Source organism: Gymnoscopelus braueri (assembly GCF_963280865.1).
Source record: "Gymnoscopelus braueri genome assembly, chromosome: 17".
Taxonomy (NCBI): domain Eukaryota; kingdom Metazoa; phylum Chordata; class Actinopteri; order Myctophiformes; family Myctophidae; genus Gymnoscopelus; species Gymnoscopelus braueri.
In genome coordinates, this window is record NC_137617.1 from 12,445,318 (window position 1) to 12,465,343 (window position 20,026).

The following is a 20,026-nucleotide window of genomic DNA, read 5'->3' on the forward strand; positions in this document are numbered from 1 at the left end:
TTTCGCTATTGTTATACGCCACCATTGTAGAACAACGTATAATACATGGTTAAGTGGTTTATCAGACTAATCCATTTAGTCGATTATAAAAAATGTAATAGAATTTATTCATGTTGATTGTATACACATACATTTTAAAACAACTGCTTGGCGATTATTTGATCACCATAAGTTGGTTATTGGTTCTAAATATCGGTTTCTATATATTTTCGGTTAATTGATTGCCCAGCCCTACACAGATGCCCAGGCTGCACAACGAGCTACAACTGTCCTCCACAAAACCAGAAGTCAGTTCAGTCACACCAGGTGTTCTGGGTATTGGCTCGGGCGTACTACAGCGTCCTTTCCAGAGAATACTATTCCAGCAGCTAGTCGGTAGTGGCGCCCCCTGCTGGGAACGGTACCTGCCTGCAACCTGGCATCCAATTCCCGGACACAGCGCTGTCAGCTCAGCTGCAGTACACAGAGGAGAGGAGAATGGCAGTTAATATTAAAAGAAAATGTATTTACCCCCCTACCTGAGGGAAAACCGGGTATGGAGATAGTTTAAAAAGTCTTAATAACTCAAGTCTCAAACGTGACAAAATGTACATTCTCTCTGCAAGGATATGTCATATTTATGTAATGCAAACTATGAGCGAAATAAATCCAGAATTTGTCCAACATGTTTTATGAGCAACTTACATAGACGACACACAAAGTGTACAAAAAGTCTACAATATTTGCGAGCAAATAAAAAACTCCTGAGTCCTGACAAGGGACATTTAATTGTGACAAGAGAAAGAGAGTCAAGGTGACACAGAGAGAAGGGCATTTAGGCTGATACATCTGGTTAGTGTTAGGGCCCCGCCTTGTCTCCCGTTTAGCAGTTCACAGAAATAAAAGAGTCATTGTTATTCCACCAAGTTTCTCCGAACAATATAAATGTAAATAGGTATAAACCAAGGGAGGGAGATTAATGAAAATGAATCAGCAGGAGGAGATAAGGAGGAAAAACTAACAGGGCAAACTAGTTTCTGCTCAGAATCCAGCAGTCAGGTGGAAAACTAGAGGCTGTGAGAAATCTCTTTGCTGGACTGAGAGGTTTGTCTCGTTTCCTTTACTACATGGCTCTTCAATAAGGGGTCCGGGACCACTAAGGGGTCCTCAGATTTACTAGAGGGGGGCCACCAAATCTTTGTGTTTTGATTTCTTTATAAGAAAGTTTTCTCCAAAATGGTCTTATAGGGAAAAAAAGGTTCATAACAAACTTTAAATAGAATACCCTCCTGATAGTACGATAACGGCACCACCGTAGGCTACGCTGTGATTCCTGCCTTTGCTAAAGTAGCGGAGTACAATACTTCCTCTAAAACCTACAGAAGTACTGATTTTAGAACGTACCAACAAAAAAAAAGCCAAAAAGAAGCTACTCAGTAACAATAACAGTGCTTATAATAAGTTACTTTCCACCCCTGCCATTTGCTACAAGTTTGTATTTGCCCATTCTAATCATACTGTAGTTCTGCACATTGACCCTATGCACATTCTTGGCAATAACGTGTGTTCATACTATGACTTGTATGGAACTGTACTTTCCTGTGCTTTCTTTTGCAAACTGGTAATTAAGTATTCAATCAATCAAAAAACTGTATGGTTTACCATTTATCACAACTGCTTATGCTAAATTTACCTCTATAGATAAGTGTAGGTTGGAGGATAAGTCGGTAGGTATGTAGGTCGGTAGGTACTGTAGGTAGGTAGGTAGGTAGGTACATCGATCAATCGTTCGTTCAATCAATCGATCGATAGATGGATGTATGTTGTTCTGCTGTGCTACGTGTACCCTTTGTGAGTCCTGTAAGTTACACAGTAAATTCCTCAGTGGTAATTTATCCATTCAGTTAAATGATCCTTTTAAGTAGTATAGTCAGTGTGCAGTCTTGGATGATACATGAAGGCAGTCTTTCATGTTACGGTGGTGCAGTTTCTTTTGTTGCAAAAACCTTTCAAGTCTTTATTGGCTTTTTTGGACATTAGATCAGTAGATTCCAGACGGCTGTATGTGACTCCGTTCCACAACCCTGCTGGTGTGTGTGTGAAGGTGTGTGTGTTATGTGGGTGCGCTGCTATTTAATGAAGCAGTAAGTGGACTCCTAATTGTGGCCATTAAGACATGTTAGAGCAGTCGCAGTGTCTCACACACACACACACACACACACACACACACACACACACACACACACACACACACACACACACACACACACACACACACACACACACACACACACACACACACACACACACACACACTTTTAGGACAGCAATTTTATAAATGCCACTTTTTTTAACCCTAAAGCAGGGGTTTTCAACTGATTTTGACCCAGGGACCACCATCCTGACTAAGAGCAACCTGGGGACCACCACTATTGTGCGTGGTGGGTCCATCATAGACCCACCCCACACAATAGTGGTGGGGGGTTCATGCACCACAGGGAGCTGGAGAAAATAGCTATAATATCAATATAATATCTAATAAAATACAGTGATTTTGTTTGAATATGATGGATTATGATTAAGGATTACTGTGATTATGGAAAGCTCACATTTCATATCACACACACAATAATTATTATTTTTTTAATGCATGGCCAGGGACCACCTGCAATACCTCCGCGTTGAAAACCCCTGCCCTAATGCATACGTCCTACTTAATTGTGCGCTCGTGTCGTGCACTGAAAATAGCCGATCTACAGTACATGCTCACAATGCACATTGAGAGCTTGTAGATTGCCTATTTTCAGTGTGTGACACTGGCCCACAATTATGTATAAATCAGGCATAACCCGATAGCCCCAGCCCCTAATAGAGGATGGCTCCCTGAACCCAGAAACATATTTATAATTGATGCTCGGGTTTTGGGTCGGGCAAGTGTAAAAGTGTAAAAATAAAAAGGAACAATACTAACTAACAACGGCCCGTGTTGTCACTGACAACGGTGCAGTGTGTTCATGAGAACTGAGAAGAGAACGCAAAGTGTGACATGCTTTCAGATGTAAACATAGCTGAAGTGAATGATGGAGGTCAATCAAAATTTGTCTTCGTGAAAGTTTACAATGATCGAAAACCAACAGTAAACAGTCGAGTCCATATCATGAAGATGAATAGCCAATGATGACAATCATCAATGGCAAGACTGACATTTTGTTCGGGCAAAAAGAATGCGTCCCGAAATGCGCTCTACTTTAAATGCCTAATTCTATAGTTGTGGGGACATTTATGTATAGTAATACAAGTACACACACAAACACTACACAACACAAACAGGGGTCAGGCAGAATGGCTTACGGTAGAGTTAAAGCGAAGGTGACAGATGTTACAGGAGATGATGGGTTTCTTCTTGGGCGGAGAGACACCAAACGTGTGGTTGATCACCGCTTTCTGCACCGGGTCCATCTGATGGAAACACACAGACACACACACACACACGATCAAACAACAACATCAAAGCAGAGTGATTAGTACAGTTCCATTATCTTGTATACGACATGTTTCATGTTCAGAATGTCACAAACTCATGCAGGGGGTTGTCTTGTTCGTCCTAATCAGTTTTGATCAAAAGGATCCCTGACAATTCTAGTACGTATCAGTGCAAATGTTGTTAACCAGCGGCAGGAAGCTGGGATGGACTGACACAGGCCCTCAGAAATGTCATAATTGAGAGATTACTGTTAATATAGTGTTTTTCTATAATGATTCAACATAATTATCATTATTATGACCCAGGGCCCAGCATGATTTATTTGTATTTCAAAATTTCATTAGAGCATAAACCCCTTGAGACGTATCATCTCGTTTTCGAGGGGGTCCTCTATTGTTATGAGGACCAGAATTCAAAGCAGGCTCCCTGGTAATTACTAAATGAACACAATGATTTCACTAAACCAGTGGTTCCCAATGGTTTTTGGATGAGGGGCCACTTGAAAATCTCAAAAGCGTTCGCGGCCCACCCATTTAAGTGGTCAGTTGGGTGGGCACAGCGTGCATTTTCAGGGCATGATTATTTTTATGATCAATCAATCGATTGTGTTCTGGCTTGCATCAATGGAACTACTTTTTAATATTAATGTTATATACAAAAGGAAATATAATGTTTTGTCAGTTAATTGGGGGTCCACTTGCAATATCCTCACGGAATCGCTGCACTAAACAGAGCTAAGAAGTTGGTCTAACAGTAATCTCTCAGCACCACTGTCCTAAACATGTAGTGTTGTTGTTAGTAGTAGTAGGAATAAACACAGAAGCACCCGGGAGAAAGTGGACTAAGAAGGGGGAGGAGCCACACCAAGTTCCTGTCTCTACACAAAAAAGGAGGTGGTGCCCCCAGAGGCAAAAACAAAGGAGAAAATAAAATATTTGTTCCCTTTTCTTTTACCAAATGGGTTCCCAGATTAGTCTAACAGAAACCTCTTCCACCCGGATAAAAAAACACATTTCCATTCTCCTTTTTCCTCCTTTTTTCTCTCATTTTTTCCGTTTCCAACAAATGTCATGTCATATGACTCATCCTGTTCTCTCATAATCATTTTGACAGTTACACACAGGATCGAAATATTGTCACATTAATTTGATGGAACAGCTAGTCTAGTGTGCAGGTTTTTCCCTCTGTATGAGGTAAAATGTGGGCCCAAGCTCAATTGCTCGCTATACTGTAGATCAAGTTTGTATCAAGTAAATTGCTGTAATCATAGACATAAGTGCTCTACTCTATTTTGCTGGGGTACTTGCATGAGTGCTATGGATACAGGGATCTGCATTGGCGTACAGCACGATTCCACAGTGTATAGAAGCGTCAGGGAGGCGTCTTGATTACTCACTCTTCTCTGCACAGAAGCACGGCGTGAATAGCAAAATGCTGGTTTAAATTAAGTTCAAGGGACACAAAAAGCTCTACCTAGGCTGTTTGACACTTTTAAAGTCTTGGTGGTGGTGTGTGTTTGTGTGTGTGAGTGCTCACACGTGTGTGTGTGTGTGTGTGTGTGTGTGTGTGTGTGTGTGTGTGTGTGTGTGTGTGTGTGTGTCTGTGTGGCGAACAGCCTTTTTGCATGTAGTTTATTGGGCGGGCGCGCGGGCGGGGACTTCTTTCCTCTACATTAGAAGAGTTAGGACGTCACATTCTAATACAGCCCGAATACCAAATCTCAGCACCGGCCTCATATTCATTAGACTTTAAATCCACTTCCACTGGGAGTCTGGGTTCGACTCCCGCTTGGCACAATACTTTTTCAAACAACCGCAGACTACTTTTTTCGCCGATAAAGTATAGTTTTGGACCATGACGGAGGCGCGCCGACTCAGCAGACCTTTAGGCCGAGGAGTCGCGCCCGAGCGCCTCCAGGCGCGAGTGCCCGCGACGACCGGCCGATTGTCTGCTAGTCGACTAAGCGCCATCCGAGTTATGTACCGATAGGCACAGAATCGTAAATGATGTTGTGGGGACTGCGTTTGCCCCAACTGCCACTCAGTGCACTAACATAGCTCGCGTCGCCAGGCTCTCTCCCCACCCGCCACCCACGGCCCCGCCCCCTTGCGCTTAAACTACATGCAAAAAGGCTGTTTGTGTGTGTGTGTGTGTGTGTGTGTGTGTGTGTGTGTGTGCTGTGCCATCTCACCAGTGGTGTAAAGTAACTAAGTACATTTACTCAAGTACTGTACTTAAGTAAAATGTTTAGGTACTTTTACTTTACTGGAGCATTTCCAATTGTTTATACTTTTACTTTAGTTACTGGTTACTTTGCAGATATAAATTATTACATTATCCAATTTTATCTCACCCATCACTGTATTTTATATGATAAAGTGGGTTGGCCATCTCTCGCAGTTCATAGAGAGCAACATTGTATTTTATGTATTTATAAGGCCTTGTGTGGTAAACTTCCTTTATACCTATCCTCGCTTTTGGAACCAAAAGGTTACTGGACATTCAACACGTTCACAAACACACATTAGATATACCAGTCCACGTAAGAGCAGTGAACAAGGAAAAACTGCTTTCATGTATTATGCTCCACACAAATGGAACAAACTTCAGGATTCTCTGAAACTGGTGCGATTGGTCTCAATAGAGACATTCAGGGTGCTTCTTGAGGACACATTACATAGTGACTGCACCTGTTTTATGTAACACTATGTTTATTTGCATCTGTGACATTGTAATGTGACTCAAATGTTTGTTATTGCTTCTCATTATGTATGTTTTTTATATGTTGTTATCAGGGCGTCCTTGAAAAAGAGAGCTTGCTCTCAATGGGCTTCCCTGAATAAATAAAGGAAAACGAAAGAAAGAAAGAAAACATTAACCACTTTAGCCCTATTTTATACCTAGGCTATTTGAAAATAGCCGATCTACAAGCTCACAACGCGTCGCATCGCGTACATTGCAGTATTGATACTTTTACACAAAACGTTCGAGTACTTTTTTCCACCGCTGCATCTCACCATGTTGAAGTTGGGGAAGAGGCTGAGGGGTGAGGATCCATTGACCCTCAGGGGGAGGAAGTGCTTCAGCTCCAGGTGGGGCGGGGCGGTCTGGGGCTGGAGACGCCGTCCTCCTGGGAGAGACAGGGAGGCCAGCAGGGGCCGGGCGGGGCCCTGGGAGAGTGAACCTACACCAACAACACACAGAGCACAACGTTTACAGTTCACAGAACTGCACCGAACACTTCAGTACATCGAAAAGAACGATACAAAACTTCACTACTACCTGCCTCGAAATTCTCCAGGGGAAAAGAGAAGCAGCAGTGTTTTTTTTATTGTGGGACATGAGGACGGAATGACTGACAACATTGTTTATATTACGGCCTGCCCAGATAAGTCTAGGGCTGTCACAATTAGAAAAGTTGACGATACATTTTCACTCAAATAATTGTGATTAACGATTTCATTGTGTGTTTGGCATTGAACATTGGAACATTATGAATAAAATGTCCGTTTGCTTTTTAGGCTTCGTAATAAAGAAATTTCACAGGGCAGATATGACAAATAACTTACATGCACAAAGAAATTATTGACATATTTAATTATTTTACACATGTAAAAAAAAAGCAGAAATAGCAGATCTACAAGCTTTGTGACGCGTTGTAAGCTTGTAGATCTGCTATTTTGCTGCTATCTGCTTTTTTATATTTGAAAATGTGTGAACATTTTTCAAAATGGAAACGATCATGACAATTATGCAAAAATAATTGCTATTATGTCAAATAATTGCGATTAGACGATTATGTAATAATTGTGACAGGCCTAGATAAGTCATTCATTCAAACAAATGGGATCGGCTAGTTTTGCTATTTTTTTGAAACATTTTGAAAGTGAAGGAGGATGCACTATAATGGAACACAGGTTCTTTTTTTTATTTTCTAAAAAGTAACAGCTTTCAACATACATTACAAGATTTCCCCCGGACAGTGACGATATTATTATGATATTGAGCATTCTGCTGCTGTCATCCTCAAATCCCAAACCCGTAGATATGAAGTCCTTTTCCTGGCATGTACAGTATGGCAAATTAGGCCTAAATCTTCTAGTTTTTAAAGTCTCCGTCCTAGACAACATGTCTGGATGTTACTTTTATTTCACTTTCATCTAATCCCACGCCATTTCACTTCTGTTGGGAGAAGTGCTTTCAGAGAGAAGGCACTTAAAGAAGGCTGGACACTAGACAGCCTTGACAGTGAGTGAACAGCACAGCACTCACAATAAAATGCGTCATACTGTATGCTAGATAAACACACTGTATGCTAGATCAATGACTCTCAAAGTGGGGTCCGGGGACCCCCAGGGGTCCTTGAGGGGGTTTCAAGGTTTTAAAAAAATGTTCAAAAATAGCAGATGTACAAGCTCGTGGCGCGGCACAAGCAGGTGAGCGTGTATATCTGCTATTTTTGAATAGCTAATGCTAAAATCTAAAATGATGCTTTCCAGGTTTTAAAGCAAAGTAAAAGTAGAATATAGAAATACTAGTACAGTAAAAGGCTTGTATGAAAAAATGTACTTGAAAAATGTAAAAGAAAATGTTTTTGGCATCAAAATATACTTAAAGTACCAAAGTAAAAGTAGTCATTATGAACGGCCAATTTCAGAATTATTTTCAAAATTAGTTGAACTAAGCCGATCCATGAACTCACAACGCATCACAGTCAGGAGTCAGGAGTTGTGAGCTTGTAGATCGGCACTTTTTGAATATACTATAAAACAGGGCTTAAGTGGTTAATGTACGTTATGAAATAAGTAATGGAGTAAATAGTACAATATTTGCCTCTGAGATGTAGTGGTGTAAGTATAAAGTATTGGAGAAATTAACACACTCAATCGTAAAGTGAAAATACCGCATATCACACTTTTATAAACTACATGAGTACCGGTAAATGTACTTTCCACCACTTCTCATCTACTGTAAATCAAAGTGCTGCAGAGTTTATTGTGGTAATTCCCTAGAAGGTCTCTCTCCCTCTCTGGGCTGTTTTGTTCCACATCCCATTACTGTGTTGTCACCTGCCCAAATGAACCAAACCAATGAAGGACAACGTTTAAAAGTTTTAAATGACTCCAGTGTCCTCTGGCTCCGCTGTCCCCCATAAAACAAGGGCGACAGCGGGATCTGGTTCAGGTCTCAAGAACCCAAGCATGGAAGCAAGAGTGCACCTGTTGTATGATTACCTGGGGCCAGCTGGGTTCCATTTGTAAAAATAAAAACTGATTTCTTAACCACTTAAGCCTACTTTGTCATACAAAAAAGTGAAAATAGAAGTTGTTCAAGCTCACAACGAGTCGTATCGCGACGAGTTGTGAGCTTGTAGATCAGCTAAAGTACTATATCCTTTAACGTAACTTTGGACAAAATGTAAATGCAAAGTCAAAAAAATAAAGCCATTAACACTGTGTGTAAATACACAACGATGTGTGTTTCACTTGGTGACAAAAGTATGCCCAATAATAGCCTATTATTGGGCAATAACCCCCTTTTGAGGGCCTTGGAGACGCTGCTGTGCCAGAAGCGCTTCCCTTTAAACGGCATTTAAAAAAAGGCAGAAGGATAATAATAATAGTAATGGCATTAAAACAAAGGCAACAATTTTGCAATTTTTAAAAAAAATAGGTAATTTCAACTAGTCGACTACCACTGGGTCAAATTAGTCGACCAGTAAAAATCTCTAGTCGTGAAAGCCCTAGGTCCTGAAACATAATACTTTCTGATAGAATACATATCATTTTGGGGGTCCTCGACATGAAAAAGAACCACTGATATAATGAAGCCATCCTAGAAACAGAAACTCCATCCTGAAATAGATGTAGTGACCACTGTCCTGTCATTGAGAAAGGACAACACCAGAAGCCTCTAAAAGAGGAATGAATGCCCATGTGGTCACTGGTGCACCAAGAGGTGCAGTACATACACACTGATGCACTTTCTGTTCAAATGTGCCAAATACCGTTACACTGAGTATATTGAGTACCTTTATAAATTAGACTAATAGCACTTCATCATTTAAGTGTCAGGATATTAGTATGGTTAAGCAGCAGCCACTTAACTGAGTAGAATAATTAAATAATAATGATGTGGGCTAATAACTAATTTGTCTTCAGCTAACACTCCGCTGGTTGCAAAAAGAAGTCAGATTGTTTAGAAGTCTATGAGGAAATGACCATACTTCTCACATGATTTATTACCTCAGTAAACATTTCCCTAAAGAGTTTATGTTCTCAATCGTTAGTTTCAAGTCTTCTTAAATGCAGCATGATGTTCATTACTATAAATCATGGTTACATTTAGAGTAAAATAAAATACATGATAAAGCAGTGTATGCTATAGGGTAGTGATTCCCAACTTTCCTTTCTGTGGAGCCCGCCTTCTTACATTGGACACAATTTGATACATGTGCACGCACGTCACACACTCTTGTGGTTTTCAAACAAGTTAAGAATTTAATGCAACATGTTGTGAGCCTGTAAATCTGCTATTTATGCTATTTTGGAAACTTTTTGAAAAAATATGACCCAAAAAAATGCAAGTTATGATTTTGTGAAACAGACAACATTGTGGTATTGCTACTTTTAAGTAAAGGAACACTTCACCCTTTTTCAAGCATGCTTAATATAATTGGTCCCCACTAATGCTCATTATATGGCACCATTTTTGTCGACTCGGTCTGTGTCGCAGAGGAGGGCTGTGGACAGTTCAGAAACCCGCCTACCAGTGACATCATCGATGTGGAATCCACGCTAATAGAAACTGCAGGCTTTCTATTCCTGGAAAGTTAGCATGCTATAACGTTAACAAAAGTCAAATCTGCCTAACGATGATGTCACTGGTAGGCGGGTTTCTGAAGTGTCCACAGCCCTCCTTGGAGACACAGACCGAGTAGAGGAGAAAAATTGTACCAAAGTTTCATGAGCAATAGTGAGGACCAATTATATGAAGTTAGGTTGAAAATGGGTGAAGTTGTCCTTTAAGTGAGAAATGGGAGTACTTCTTCCACCACTGACTGAGAGAGGGTGAGTCAGGCAGTGTGTTCTTCCCCTCCAGTGGAGCAGATGTGTTAAACGTGTCGGTCAGGCCGGCTGGCTTTTGGGGACATTGACTTTGTATTCCCCACAAATCTGAAATTGATCTCATTAATCCCAGGGGCACTTAGTCGAAAAACACAGTGGGGCGAGATCTTTAATTTACTGCATTTGGCTCTGCAGGAACCAAAAATGTGTAACCCCCCACGCACTCTCGTTTTGGCACTAAAAGAAAAAGCGTTTGACAATTACTAACCTCCTCTAAATAAACAGGTGCTATAAAGGCACAAACTGAGTTATGTTTGTTTTCACAGAACAGTTCAACTATGACGCGCTAACTGACAAGGTCCGAATATAATTTCCCAAGTTCAAAGCACATGGTGATCTGAAGAGCTTAGTCATGTTTCTAATGTACTGTAGGTGGTCAGGCTGACATTCTGTAAAGGCTGTGACACACTGAAAGTGTCACACACGCAAGTGTCACCGATGCGCGTCAAGAGAAAACAAATATTAATAAAAAGAGGTACCTTTCTGCGTTGCTCCGACTAGATTTCAGATGGTCTGTAACATGCGTCAATGCGCCAAAATAAAACAGAGTTTTAAGAGACGCGTGAGCTTGTAGATCGTACTTTTGATGCCATATCAACCCATTAAGACCGGGAACGCATTTTCAGATTTCTTTGGCTATTCAAAAATAGCAGATATGGTGCCGCGCTATGAGCTTGTAGATGTGCTATTCTAGAAAAAACGTGATTTTTTGAGGGGATCTTTGAATATATATATTTTTAAGCGAACATTTGTAAGCCAAATCTTTGCTTCTGGGGGTCCCTGGAACAAAATATTTGACAAATGTTCCCTTTAAAAAATATATCCCAATGAAAAGCATAAGCTGCTAGAAGAGGAAAATGTTTCAAGCAAATAGTTTCAAGATTTTTCAAAAATCGTGAAACTTTTTGCTTATCTTGGAATATATATATTTTTAAAGGGAACATTTGTAAAATATTTTGTTCCAGGGACCCCCGGAAGCAAAGATTTTTGAGAGCACTATTTTTGAATAGCCAAATAAATCTAAAATGACAGAGATGCGTTCCCGGATTGAATGGGTTAACCAATTTGGACCCCACTTTGAGAACCAGAGCACTATCATCAATGGGGAACAGCATTAGTGGGCTCACTTTGGATTTGTCCTACATTTCAACGGTGTGAGTACACTGGCACACATTATAAATCAAACTTTTCCATATCTCAGTGAAGGCAGATATAAAGATGATGGGAGAGTTTACAGGAGGTCACAACAGCAGGCCAGCTCTCACAGCGAGTAAACGGGAGGAAAAAGATTACGAGCCTGGAGAAATTATAAACGCTTTGCGAGGGGAGGAGGGAAAAAAAAAGATGAAAAACTGGTGGAGAGAGAAGCATAATCGCTATTATTTCCAGGATTAGTCGTTGGGTGACTCAACATGGCAGCAATCGCAGAGGGGGAGAAATGGCTTCTTTTGATGAAAAAGGGAGAAGAAAATCGTTGCTGCCGGGCAGAAACCTTGTATCTCCATGTTTGATCATTGTATGTGTTATTTCCCCCCCCGTAAAACAATGTCCTACTTCGTCATATGACAGTGCCACGCAACACTGGCAAGTGAAAGTGTTTAAGTGTCTGTGTGTTTTATAAATATGTAAACAATGTTAAGTATTAACAAGAGCTTGTGACCAAAATAATAACTGCATTCGATCCATCAGGATATTCTTGTCCATATACTTAACAGTAACGTTTTGTAAGGTTTCCGCCCGACAGCGACAAAATAGGGACAAGAGGGAGGGGTCTGACTGTCATAGCTGGAAGCCAGAGCGACAGCCATTTCGTTGCTGTCGTCGGGCAGAAACCTCTTATCTCCATATTCTAACTTTCGGACATTCGTAAATTAACGCCCTATACTTGATCATACTGCAACGTCACACAAAAGCATCAAAAGTAGCAGATCTGCAAGCTCGAAACGCGGCGCGAAGCGACGCGTTTCGAGCTTGTAGATCTGCTACTTTCGCTACTTCAGAATTCGAATCCTGAAAAGTGACAGTTTTGGACATATGAGGTTTCCACCCGACAGAGACGACGATTTCTTCCTCTTCTAGCAGCTGATGCTTTTCATTGGGATCAACCCCCCCCTCCAACCCCCCACCACTTATATGCGAATTGCTCTGTATTCACTTCCGAAGAGACAATATGGCAGACCGTGCATCGCGCTCCCGCGTGCCGCGCACGCTCCCTCTCTTTTTCTGACACGCTCCTTCGCAAATCGACATCCAATGACTGAGCGGTTTCTTCGTTTTAGACGGCTGCAGTCTTTGTTTGTGCAAAAAAAAGCAGATGATTTGCTCTGTTAATTCCATCAAAACGTGAAGGGGAGCGGGGTGGGGATGGGGAATTGCTGGGTGGGTGGGTGTGTGGGGGCAGACTGCTGGTTCGGGTTGGTACATTATATGGTGTGAGTGAGACAGACACGCTGTGAATGACAGAGCCTCTGCATGCGCTGCAAGTGTGATTTTTTTTCTCTCTCCAGCAAAAACATAAATGTAATGCAAATGAGAAAGTGGGGTGGCGGGCGCTTGTACGGGTACAGATTAAAGTGCTGGAGGCAGCTATAGCAGCATTTTAAAAAAAACGCTTTCAACATGGTGTCACTGATTTAGGAATGTCATTATATGTAGGAAAAGGTTGCAAAATATGTCCCAAAATACTGGAAACAGCTAATCTACACACTGAATGCCATCTTAGGTCCTTTTCATGCTCTGTGTTTGGACACCACAAAGCATGCATCCATTAACGGTATTTGATTAGCCTATATTATTTTCAGTTGTTGTGATGTAGAATAGAATGACTATGCTGTAAAGTGTAATATGGTCGCTCTAGCTGAACAATCTTATTGTTTTTGTCATTAATAAACAGAAATCAAAGGAGACGTCTGATCATTGGCTGTTTATTTAAAGTAATACTAATGCAGGCTTTCAGAATAATTTTCTTGATGTCCATGTTTACCAATTTAGTGTAGGAAAAAAGATACACAATTACCCCTTTTTCTGGAACCAAATAAGACTTCTAATAGTAACAGCGTCAGTATCAGTATCGGGATATACTAGCCCTGGTATTACTCGGTATCGGATTGAAAGGAAAATGTAGGTCTACTATCCTTAATTTTGACCTTTAGGTGAACTGTTGAACATCAGAGCAGTTGCTACATGACACCAGACTCAACTAAAAGGAATATTAATATTGCGAGATGCTACTGGAATTACATGAGACTGTGTTTGGGTGATATACTGTAGGCTTGGCTATTCCGTTTTACTTTCATTTTATCCCTACGGGTGTCGGCGCAGCCTAATACCCTCAGGCAAGGCCTTCCTGGCCGTTTGAGTCGAGACTTAAGACTTAAAGAGTGATTGGGAACACTGCGGAACGACCTGCCTGGGGATATTAGGGTAGCAAAGTTTGTTTCATCTTTTCAAGCACTTCCAACCAATTTTTACAGACTAGACTCATAGGAATCTTGGCTGTAGAATTAGGCTTTAAAACTAACTGGTGAAGGATAAATTCAGTTGAATATTTGACTGAACCTTCAAAATAAGTATTTTCACTGTGAATTGCAGATACAAAAAATGTACAATGTTCTATAAAAAATAAATAAATAAGCTGCTCCTGTCGATTTGTGATGAAACGTTTACAATTCAAATCGCTGTGTTTTCTCTGCTCAAAAATATCAAATCATGCAGACTCCTGCAATGCAAAATCCTGCACAGAGCACACTGCTACAGTAGTTCGGCAAATGCTTAATTTTCTTTTTTACATAAATGATGCATGTAGTAATAAATGTAAGCAGTCACCTGCATACCTTGTCCACATTCTGTCATCATGCCCCAAGCCAAATGTATACTGGGATGAAAAACGAAATTGAATGCTCATAGAAGGCTTTCTATCTATCAATAGAGCATAACCCTCTTATAGACAATTTTTTTTAATTGCTGAACCCAATATGCAGTAGCCTACCTACTGCTATGCAAAGGATAATTCACTTCACTTGATGTCTCATACTGTTTACTACTACAGTAGAAATGTGTCTCTCCTCCTATATACATAGATGGATCAAAGGGATCCTGTATTGTGCAAAAGTGAACAAAATGAGGTTTTCTCTGAAAGGCTCCTTAACCAAAATTGTCCTATTTAAATTTAACAAGACAGGGTCTAATAACGAAGTGGCTCCCATGTGTGGCTCTCACAGACTACTTCCAGACATCAGACATATCGTGGCAGGAACCTCGTTTCTCCATATATATATTTTTTCTTTCGTAAATTAACGCCCTACTTGATACTACAGCAGCACACAAAGGTACTAAAAGTAGCATATATACAAGCTCGAAACGTGGCGCAAAGCAACACATTTTGAGCTTGTAGATCTGCTACTTTTGCTATTTTAGAATTTGAATCTTGAAAAGTTAACAGTTTTGGACATTTCCACCCGACAGAGACGATATGAGGTATCGATGACATACAGCACAACGCCATATTTGGGCAAGGTTCTCTTCTGTTAAAAAAAGTTAAATAAAAAGAAAAACATTTAAAATAAATGCATGGAAGTATTTTCTTGGCCTATTGACAGTGTGCACAACATATTTGGTTTGCTAGATCAGCCCCGGACAAACAGAAGATCACACAGACCCTACTCTAGATGTGGCTCTGCCGCTGCAGCAGTGATTCAAAATGTTCAAAATTCTGAAGGACCCTCAGATGTATGCATTCTAGGGCACGGACCTCCATTTTGGGTTCGGGGCATGTTTTCTATAAGATTTGACAAGCTAATGACAGACATTATATACAGGGGCACGTGGCTTAGGAGGCAGAATGGCTGTCTTAGAATCATTAGGTTGCAGGTTTAATCCCCGGCTCATGGCAAAGTGTCCTCGAGCAAGACAATAAACCAGGCACCAACCCTGCTCCTGATGAGCAGCTTGGTGCCCTTGCCATGGTTTCCTCCGCTGTTGGTGAGTGAATGTGTGTGTGAATGTCTGCATGTGTGAATGTGTGTGTGTGAATGCGTGTGTGAATATGTGTGTGAATGTCTGTGTGTGTGAATGTGTGTGTGTGAATGGGTGAATGCAATGCACATTGTGAATCAATGTGGAAAAAGGCATTATTTTGTATTTTATTTTATTTTTATTTTCCTCTTTCCTTTTTTGTGTCTTTATAAGTTTTACTAATGAAGATTGGGGTCCATGGCATGGTAACGTTTGGGAACCCCTGGCTTAAACCATTAAGACCGGGAAAGCATCTGTGTGTCATTTTTTGATTTCTTTGGCTATTCAAAAATAGCAGATATACCAGCTCATAGCGCGGCACTGAGTGCCGGGATATGAGCTTGTAGATCTGATTTTTTTTGCAAATCTTTGAATATATATGTTATTAAAGAAAACATTTTTAACTCAAATCTTTGCTTCTGGAGATTCTACAAATGTCATTGTTTTTGAAAAAAACGTGTTGCTATAATATCAGTGGTTCTCAAACTTTCCATGTCAAGGGCCCCCAAAATGATATGTATTTGTCCGCAGACCCCCATCTCAAAATATTTTGTTCCAGGGACCCCCAGAAGCAAATATTTGAGTAAAAAAAGTATGTATTCAAAGATTTGCACAAGTTTTCAAGATTTTTCTAAAAATAGCAGATCTACTGTACAAGCTCATAGCGCAGCACTTAGTGCCGCACTATGAGCTTGTATATCTGCCATTTTTGAATGGATTAAGCACTGCACAAATTCTAAACTGAGAAAGGGAATTGAAAAAAACGTACCACATCTTCTACTTGCTAATACTGCAAAAACATCACATGGTCTAAAATAAAACAGAACATCCATTTTTGCACACCCAACCCAGCATGGGAAGAGCATTTGTTAGTCACAACACAGAGGTGATTGGTGCACGGTGCTCTTACAAAAAAATGACAACAGGGAAGAGAACCTCTGTTTGCTGACACACACACACACACACACACACACACACACACACACACACACACACACACACACACACACACACACACACACACACACACACACACACACACACACACACACACACACACACACACACACACACACACACACACACACAGGCTCGTTTTTACCATGACTTAAAGGGGAACATCGATTTTCACGTGCAAGCTCTCAACGCACAGAACTACATTAGAAAGTGTTATGTCAGATTTTCAAATGTCCTCCTCCCAACAGAACAATATGATTCACGTTCAATGCCGGCGAAGTCCTCGTTTAGAGCAGAGGTGAGCCGCGCAGTCTTAAAAATAAATCATGTTATTTTTAAGTCCATTTCTGTCACAACCGGCAACCAGAGGGTGATTTTCTTTCCTATCTACCGGCTGTCTGTCTGTCTGTCTAAACCGGGAGTGCCAGAGGGTTTGTGACAATTTCTACCTGTGGGGAAACATCCAGCCCAGTTCAGGCTCCCTGAGGTAATCTGTCCTAGTTTCAGGCAGAGCGCAGTGGGTCCATTTTCACCACGGGCTCCAAAAACATCCATTGAAATTTGTTCCAAGGTGAAAACTGGCACTGGTGTCCTCTGGTGATAGGAAGAAAAAAAAAAGAAGAAATAAGAACGGGCATGCTGTCAGAGGTTGCCGTCTTGGCTCCTGTAAAGCCTTGCAGGGGGAAATAATAGCTTCCTTTCATACCCATACGGGGGGAATATACAATGGCTTTGCAAGGGTCACTATCGAACTGAGCAGGAACACAACACAATTGCTGGCCAAGTCATTGCATACGCTAACATGGAGGAAGGTTGGCTTCATACATAGAAAGTCCTTATTCCAATTATTGTCATGAACCAATGTATGTCAGTCACTCACAACCCTATGAGGAACTTCCTTTAATAGATAAGAGAGCCCACGACCCCTCACTTGTTTATTCATAAGTAGTAGTGTAGGAGTACAATGTACACAACAGATAATTGACATTAAAGGAGTACCGTAGTTCATCCAAAAAAATTACGTATTTTCTATCAATTACACACCCCATGGAGAGTGGAATTCATTTCATTCATTCATTTGTTTTTGTCGCATTCCTAAGCCAATAAATTGACCGGCGGAAAGATGCTAATGTCCATGGGGTGTGTAATCGATAGAAAATAAGTCATATTGGGGGTGAACTATCCCTTTAAATTAAAGCCATCTAAGCCTGATTTGTGTATGGCTATGGGGTGTTGCCATTTTGTTTGTGAGTAACATGGTCCTTGAGTAACATGGTCCATCCGCCGTAACATGGCATGTGCACCACTTGGTGGGCGATGTACTGTATGTGACTGCCACTGAATGCTGTATGCACTTTGTTTGCTCCCACCACCACCCCAGCACCACCAGTAGGCTTTGCTTGCCCTAAGGGTTTGGTTTTCCCCTGGGAGGGGTTTGTTATTGCTGTATATATCTCCCTGCTCTTAAATGGTTGTCTGCTAATGTGCTGAGCAGGGAGTAATGTATAGCAAAGCCTGAACACCAAGGTCAAGAATAATAAGCCTTGACCGGGAGCTTCTTGTAAAGTTGCAGTGTGTTGGTCCTGCCGTTCCGGGGGATGTGCCACTTTAATAGTTTCCACACGTATAATATTCACACTTGTATTTACATTTCATAAAACATTTCTCAAGCCATTAATGTTCTGAATCTATTCGTGAGTTATCTGACTGAAATGACCGACATGACGCTGTGATAAACAGTGCATGTTTGTTTCTAATCTATGAATGGTAGAAGACAGTTCAAAAGTTTACAGAAATGAACAAGACAGGGTCTAATAATGGAATGGCTTCCATGTGGACCTCAGACTTCATGTGGCTAGTCTGTGACGTCAGTCATCTATATCTATGACATAGCTACTGTATGACATACAGTATGACTCAATAATTGCCCAAGGTCCGACAGCATCTTCAAGTTAAATATAAAAAGAAATAAAAAGTGAAAGATATGTGTGGACTTCCTTGGCCTACTGGCACTGTGCACAAAACCTTCGCCATTGATCGGTACAGCGGTTGGCAGCTGGTCCCTTCGGCGCCGCACCGTAAAACAAAAAAAGACCCATAAAGATCCTTCTTGTCGAGCCACAATGTGAAAGTACAGCCGCCAGATATATGGAAGGAACAGAGATGCAGCAGCGTAAGCAGTTTGAGCCAGCTAAAATAGAACAGACTATACGTCTAAACACAGTGCACGTGCAATGAGCATTTTGGTGGACAGAGTAGATACTCCTGGTCAAATATTACTCTAGAAACTACAAGTGAATGCTGCCCTGTTAAGTTTGTACTTGAGTTAATATCAATGCATTGCTGTATTATACTTCTGACATTTCCCCAAAAAAAGTTTTTCCAAAATATTAATAATAGTGAAAATAGCAGATCTACACAACACGCCGCATTGCAGCACGTTGTGACTTTGTAGATCTACTATTTTCACTATATTTGAAATAGGACCTACGTGGTTAATTCTTGATGTACTTTGTCCCTTCCTAGAAATGTAGTAGAGTCAAAAGTAAAGATTCTGTCTTTAAAATGTACCTTAAGTAAGTACAGTAAAGTACAGATACTCCATTTATTTTAAACGTATGTACAGTACTCAAGTAAATGTACTTAGTTACTGTCCACGACTACCAATGAGCCACCTCATTATCTTTCCATTTTAAACAGTATGTCTTAGTGCTGAGCACACAGCTGATATTAACACGCCATTAAGTGTGCGGAGAACATCCTCTCTCCATTATTAGCTTTTTCCCATTTTTGTCTTTAGTAGTTGACAGACAATATACCAGAAACAATGTGTTGGGTTCATCCAGAGGACTTGATCTGCGTATTCATGGCGCTTATCGTCCCTGTCGGGGTGGAAACCTTGTATGTCCAGAAAGGTTACTTTTCAGAGAATGTCAAAAAAAAAGAAGAACCTGTGTTTCAATGGTCATGTAGTGCATGACACTCTTATGATGAAGTAGTAGGGCATACATTTAGAAAAAAAGGTTTGGATAGTGTAAATATTCTCAACTTGTTAAAATAAATATTAAATAACTATATATAACTATATATTCTGATAGTAATCATTGCCATAGTGTGTTTGTTCAGAAACAGGAAACAGAAAATGTATTTTCAGGTCAGGATACCAAAGAGAGAACTCATACAGGAGTGATGAAACAAAGAAGCGAGCAGATAAAATTGCAACTGGAACACTATAAAATTGTCTACTCTCTCCTGATTGGCTGAAAATGTATTTTCTCTTTATTAAAGAGCTGGAGAGACAGGGAGACCCATGTTACTGAACAAACACGCTATAGCTATGATCAGAATATGCTGATTTAACCTTTTAATTTTTTTTGTTTTGTTTTAACCAAAAAATATCACTTACTCTACCTTTATTTTTACCTTGATCATTTGTAATCGACCATGGATGTCATGTGTGTGGCTA

General features: G+C 40.6%; 1 protein-coding gene across 1 annotated transcript in view; it reads right to left on the reverse strand.

Annotated features, from left to right (window-relative positions):
- LOC308104959 (zinc finger protein 385B-like) overlaps positions 1-20,026 on the reverse strand; it is a gene marked incomplete at both ends in the record, with an annotated part of 75,258 nt that overhangs the window by 12,677 nt on the left and 42,555 nt on the right. The window contains 2 exons of the mRNA XM_080455597.1: positions 3,331-3,438; positions 6,481-6,647. Of these exons, the coding sequence (XP_080311723.1) occupies positions 3,331-3,438; positions 6,481-6,647 (275 nt within the window). The remainder of the gene's footprint in view (positions 1-3,330; positions 3,439-6,480; positions 6,648-20,026) is intronic.